This window comes from Alexandromys fortis, unplaced genomic scaffold (assembly GCF_014885135.2).
Source record: "Alexandromys fortis isolate MF-2015 unplaced genomic scaffold, M_Fortis_MF-2015_v1.1 scaffold_56, whole genome shotgun sequence".
NCBI classification, from domain to species: Eukaryota; Metazoa; Chordata; class Mammalia; order Rodentia; family Cricetidae; genus Alexandromys; species Alexandromys fortis.
Genome location: NW_026067935.1, coordinates 10,492,901 through 10,498,968, shown reverse-complemented (window position 1 = coordinate 10,498,968; position 6,068 = coordinate 10,492,901). Strand labels below are relative to the sequence as shown.

Here is a 6,068-nt window from a genome sequence, read left to right as displayed (position 1 = left end):
TCCGCCCTGGCTCATCTGCAAGGGGCGTCCGGGTCCGGCTGGGGTCTGCATCGGAGCCGCCTCCTGGTCTCCGGAGAAGCGACAGGGGGCGCTTGCAACGCGATCTCGCGCCCCCCCCTCCGTCGGTAGGCCGGGGGTTGACCCGGTCCCGAGGGGGTGCGGGGCCGTAGGGGGCGGGTCCGCTGGCACGTGGAGGGGACGGGCTCTCCGGCGGCTGCGGCGCTGTGTGGGAGGGGCTGGGGATGTAGTGATTCTAGGGCTGGGGCAGGGGACTGCAGAAAAGGATAATTCGAGCTCTCCGGGCCAGACCCGACTGGGGCTGCTTCGCGCTTGCAGGCGGCTCAGACGGATCTGGGAGGATCCCTGAGAGCCTGCTCCCTTATCGCCCCCCTTTCTCCTGGTTTCCCTCTGGTCCCCCCGGGAAGGTGCACCTGGAACTGCTAGGCCTGGAGAGAGGGGCGGAGGTGGAGGTGGGAGGGGACGGGAAGGGGTGAGGCCCGAGGGAAGGGAGCTATTGGCGCGGGGGAGGCCGTTCCTGGGAGGCGGGTGTGTGTGTGGGGGGGGAGCAGAGGTCGCTCCTCCCAGGCATCGCTTAAAGGGGGTACTTGAGTAGCTGCGGACGCCTCGAGGAAGCGGCTTACTGGGGCTCCGCGTTGTTTTTGAGGGTCCTTAGAGGGATAAGAACAGTGTGGCGTGGGCACAAAGAGGATGGGCAGTGTTAGGTTGGTGTCACTGGAGAGGACCGTGCCCAGAAGTCTGTGTAGAAAGAGCAGTACCAGGATGAAGACTCACTCGGGAAACAAAGAGGTGCTCCAGGAGAGGGTACGATGCCCACGACGGGGACCGCAATGCAAGGAGGTAGCACCTAGAAAGAGGGCACCGAGAGCTGTCGCCGCCTCCCAATGAAAGGCCAGTGCCGGGTGAAGGCGCGCTAGATCAGTGTCCAGAAGAGGGTAGTATAGTGGGGTAACAGGCAGTACCAAGTTCAATTGGCAGCGTCCTAGGGGGATCAGAGTGTGAGGTTAGTGCCAAGCAGGGCCAAGGGAAGACGCGAGTGCTGAGAAGGTGAATCCCCAGGGGAGGGCACAATGCGGGCTTTCCTTTCCCAGAGAGTGACTTCTGGCAAATTCCCAAACCGGACGGACTCGGGTGACGTCTAGCTGGTCAGAGCCAGCTCGGACCAGCGTGGGGGACTTTGGTGGCAGTCCGAGGGGCTGGGTACTACGTCCCGCTGGGCGGGCGCTCTGCGGGCGGGGCTCTGCTCCACCCGCCTGCTGCACGGACTGTGCCCTCGGCTGACTCGCGGACCGCAGGGCAGGGCTCGGCCCGGGCTGGGCCAAGGATCAAGGTTCCTGGCTGGGTTAGGCCCCCAGGCTTTGCAAGCTTCGGGATCCGGGATCTAAAGAGGGCGCCGTAGAGCTGGTCGCGGCGCGGTACCCGCCGGGGGTGGGACCTAGTTTGTCCCCGCCTTGGGCGGAGTCACCGGGCTTTGAGACCCGCCCATCAGGCCCGAGCAGCTCCGAGGTGGCCTTTTTCCCGGCGGAAGTTCAGGAGCCCCAAGGGGGAGGCAGCGGAAGTGGCCGCGGTCCTACAGCCTGTGCGCATGCGCCCCCTGCACAGTGGCCGCTTTTGGGGCGGTACTCTGCCCTGTCTTCTTTTTTTCCACGTGAGGGGGTGCGCGAATTCCCAGTGGTGGCCGTGCGCTCCGCACCTCTGCAGCTCTCGTGCCCCTTACGATGGCGGGCATCCTGTTCGAGGATATTTTTGACGTGAAAGACATTGACCCAGAAGGCAAGAAGTTTGACCGAGGTAAGGTGTTGTAGGGGAGGTCTGCGGGAAGACGCCAACATGCCCACCCAAGTGGTCCGCCCCACTCTCGGTACCTCCCTCAGGAAAAAGTTGCTTGTTTGTTTTCATAATGAGGAACTTGAGACAGCTTTTCCTATTGTATTTGCGATGTCTGGAGCCTGGGTGGCCCTTAGCTTTGGTGCTGGTAAACACTTGGGCACCTTTTTAATCCCTGTTAAGCGTTACGTGCTGTACCGTGCGCCTCTCTCGCACATTTCACTTTATTCTTGTAAGAGGTGGATGGGGCCTTTACCTGTTTTGTTACTTAAGCCAGGCTATGCAGCGAGTTACCTGCCTCCCCTCCTAATCTATAGTTTTATATTGCCTCAAGAATTGTCAGCTCGGCCGGGCGGTGGTGGCGCACGCCTTTAATCCCAGCACTTGGGAGGCAGGGGCAGGCGGATCTCTGAGTTCAAGACCCGCTCCAGGCAGGCTTAGAGCCTAGAGACTGGTTGCTGCCGGAGAAATCTTGCTTCTTTCTTGGGATCCTGTCAGCTGCTGAGCTTTTGGCTTTCTTCCTTCTCGTGAATCTGATTCGGATTGCACTTGTGCTTCTGGGACGAAGAGCAAGGCTTGTGGGTGTGGGCCTGTTGGGTGGTTTATTCTCTTGCATTCGACCCGCAAGCCAGTGTCTGTAATCATGTCTGTCCCTCTTCCCCAGTGTCTCGGCTGCACTGTGAGAGTGAGTCTTTCAAGATGGACCTCATCTTAGATGTAAACATTCAGATTTACCCCGTGGACTTGGGTAAGTATCAAACACAGGCATCTGTAAGAGCTTTGCAGTCTTTGGGTTCCTCTTCTTCACTCTGATAGTGATGCCCTTTTCAGGTGACAAGTTCCGGTTGGTCATAGCTAGTACTTTGTATGAAGATGGTACTTTGGATGATGGCGAGTACAACCCCACGGATGACAGGCCTTCCAGGTGAGGCAGTAGTAAAGGAGGGACTCATTGGATAAGTACTATATTATGTATATTATAAAGGGCTTTGTTTACTTCTAGGAAAAGACATTGTTGCACTTAGAATTCAGACAACCAGAACTGGGTGTGGTGGTTTGGGCCTGGGGGAGATGAGGCAGGAGGATCAGGAGTTCAAGAGTGTTTTTGTGGCGCACACCTTTAATCCCAGCACTCGGGAGGCAGAGGCAGGCGGATCTCTGTGAGTTCGAAGCCAGCACAGGCACCAAAGCTACAGAGAAACCTTGTCTTGAAAAAAAAAAAGAAGAAGAAGAAGAAGACTATCTTTGGCTTCACATCAAGTCTGAGGCTAACCTGGGCTCCAAGAGACCATGTCTCTAAAAAATATGAAAAAAGGTTGAAACAACCAGCTTTATTACTTACTGAGAGCAGTGTGTGTAAGCTGGGAGCTGCAGTTATTTATTTGAGACGGGGTCTCACTCTGTAGTTCTGGTTGGCCTACATTACGTAGACCAAGCTGGCCTCGAACTCACAGATGCCATCTACGTCCTTTACCTCCTGGTTGGAATTAAAGGTATGTGCTACTCTGCAGGTGTAGGGTTTTGTTTGTTTGTTTGTTTGTTTTGAGACGGGGTTTTGGAGCCTGTCTGGAACTAGCTCTTATAGACCAGGCTGGCCTTGAATTCATAGAGATCTGCCTGCTGGGATTAAAGGTGTGTAGGTACTTGCCACCATGCCAACTTAAGGTATAGTTTTTTTAAAGCCAAGAAAATAATTACATAGTATCCTAGATTTTGGGAGGGAGCTTAGTGTGATAGACTGTTGTAGCCGGCCTGGTGATGCACACACTTAATCCCAGGAGGGAAAGGCAGGAGTAGCTCTGTGAGTTTGAGTCCAGCCTGGTCTACAGAGTCATTTAGGACAGCAATGGCTACAGACTGAATTTTCATTTCTCAGCTCCACTGCGTTCCGCCTTTCTTTCCTCATCGATAAAATACAGACGGTTCTGTCTCTCTCACTGAACTGAGAGCCAAATACGGTTGTGCTTCTATGGCATTTCTTGATATCAGTTTCCATTTTAATTATTTTTATCTTTTTAGTTTTTTTGAGAAAGGGTTTCTCTGTGTAGCCCTGACTGTCCTGGAACTCGCGCTGTAGACCAGGCTGGCCTCGAACTCAAGAGCTCCCCACCTGCCTCCGCCTCCTGAGTGCTCAGATTAAAGGCCTGTGCCACCACTGCCTGGTTCAGTTTCCGTTTTTTAAGGTCTCTCACGCTACTGATTGCTACGAAGAATAACTTGGCCTCTTGTTTATAGGGCTGACCAGTTTGAATATGTAATGTATGGGAAAGTGTACAGGATTGAGGGGGACGAGACCTCAACCGAAGCAGCGACACGTCTGTAAGTAACCTTGTCTGGAAAAGTCCTTTCCTGTCCCTGTTCTGAAACTGCCATGTTTCTAGTCTGCACTGGGCCCATGTTTTTCTAGTACCCCAAATAGGTGGAAGAATTCATCTTGGAAATGATTTCCATATTGAATGCTGGTTACTTAACCACCGTTATCAAGATTTCAGGGCCCTGTAGTCCACAGGAGAGTTTGGCAATCTTGGTTTGTGAGGGACAACAGGACATCTTCCTGGCTTTTCATGACTAGGCAGCATTTCATGACTGACTGGGCCTTTGTGGTTTTATTTTTGCTTGTGTATGTGTTGCTACTCTTTAACTCAACCCTTGGTTCTTGGTTTCCCTGCCTATTTTTTTTTTCCTTTTCTTTAAAAGTCTGCTAAAACAATACGGTTGTCAGAAACTTGAAGCAGGGAGGTAATGTGAAAAAGAACCGGAGTTGCCCATGAGAACCTTTTAATACAGAGTTTGACTGGCCGGTGTGGTGGCACTGTTTAATCCCAGAACACGGGAGGAAGAGGCAGGTGGATCTGTGAGATCAAGGTTAGACTGGTCTACAGACCAGAACAGCCAGGGCTACGTAAGTGAGACCCTGTTTTGAGAAAACAAAAACAAACAAAAGAGTTTGAGTAGTCTAGCTTTTTTTTTTCTTTGTTTACTCCTCTTTAAGATCTTTTACAGTGTTTTCTTCTTTTGTTTAGCATAGTTCCCCTTGTTGATCAAAAACTCTCCCTCAATTTTTTTAAATTTTTATTTATTTGTTTGTTTGTTTATTTTGAGGCAGGTTCTCTCTATGTAGCCTGGGTTGTCCTGGAACTCAATATGTAGACCGGACTGGTGTTGAATTCAGGGGACCTACTTGACTGTCTCCTGCTGCTGGGATTAAAGATATGTGCCACCCACCTGATTCCTTAGCATTTTCAAAAGAAGTATGTGTTTATTTGTGTGTGCACGTGTGCACATCTGTATGTGTACCATGTGCAGGCACGAGACCACCAAGATCAGAAGGGGACCTTGGGCACCTTGGAAGTTAGAGGTGGTTGTAAGATACCCCGTGGGTGCTAGGGGAGTGAATCCAGGTCTTCGGCATTCTTCCAGAACAGTAAGTGATCTTAAAGGCTGAGCCATCTCTCCAGCCCCTGCCTCCACAGTCCAGTGGCTGTATGGCATTGCAGTGAGTGGTGACACCTTCGTTTGTGTGAATGACTACTCCCATTGTGGGCACAGCAGTGTTTAGTGCATTAGGGTGAACAGCACACAGCACTGCTTTGTGTCTGCATTCAGTCTGTCCTGCCCTGTGGTTCCTAATGACCAGTACTAGGGGAAGGGAGGGAGAGCTGGGGGCAAACAGCTGGTCCGGAGCGCAGACTCAGGGTCAGGGCCTTCTGTTTCAGCTCTGCGTATGTGTCCTATGGGGGCCTGCTCATGAGACTTCAGGGTGATGCCAACAACCTACATGGATTTGAGGTGGATTCCAGAGTGTATCTGCTGATGAAGAAGCTGGCGTTCTGAACCTCGTGGGAAACCAGCCTTGCTGCTTCGTCACTCAAGCTGTGGACGTTGTTCAACCCTGAGTAGAAGCTGGCCGTGTTCGCCTTCCAAAGCGACTGGGCTATGTCCGCTGTGGGTGCGTCTTCAGTCTGTCTGGATTCGGTGGAAAACTCACTTGTCTGTGAAAGGCCAAGGGGGAGAGCTTAGCTTGAATCTCAAGTTGTGTCTGTGTGTGTTTTTTTGTTTTTTTTTTTTATTAAAGTTTACTTTTTCAGACTCTTTTCTGAATTGGGGGTGGGGGCATCCAGGGTTTTGCTTTTGCCATGTACCCCATACTGGGCTTGAACTTGATCATCCTGCCACTGCCTTCTGAGTTTCTTCGATTTTATCAAACCTGGTTTATGCAATGC

The 6,068-nt window shown here is 52.1% G+C and overlaps 1 protein-coding gene across 2 annotated transcripts; it reads left to right on the top strand.

Annotated features, from left to right (window-relative positions):
• Window positions 1–25: 25 nt before the first annotated feature.
• Window positions 26–5,934, top strand: Polr2h (RNA polymerase II, I and III subunit H). 2 transcript variants are annotated; one of them, XM_050146481.1, is made up of 5 exons: window positions 26–125; window positions 2,510–2,593; window positions 2,677–2,770; window positions 4,081–4,164; window positions 5,562–5,934. In XM_050146481.1, exons 2-5 carry the CDS (start codon window positions 2,545–2,547, stop codon window positions 5,677–5,679), a joined length of 345 nt encoding a protein of 114 aa, XP_050002438.1. In that variant the 5' UTR covers window positions 26–125; window positions 2,510–2,544; the 3' UTR covers window positions 5,680–5,934. The 2 variants fall into 2 exon arrangements, with proteins under 2 accessions (XP_050002438.1, XP_050002437.1); XM_050146480.1 differs by lacking the exon at window positions 26–125 and adding an exon at window positions 496–1,809.
• Window positions 5,935–6,068: the final 134 nt, after the last annotated feature.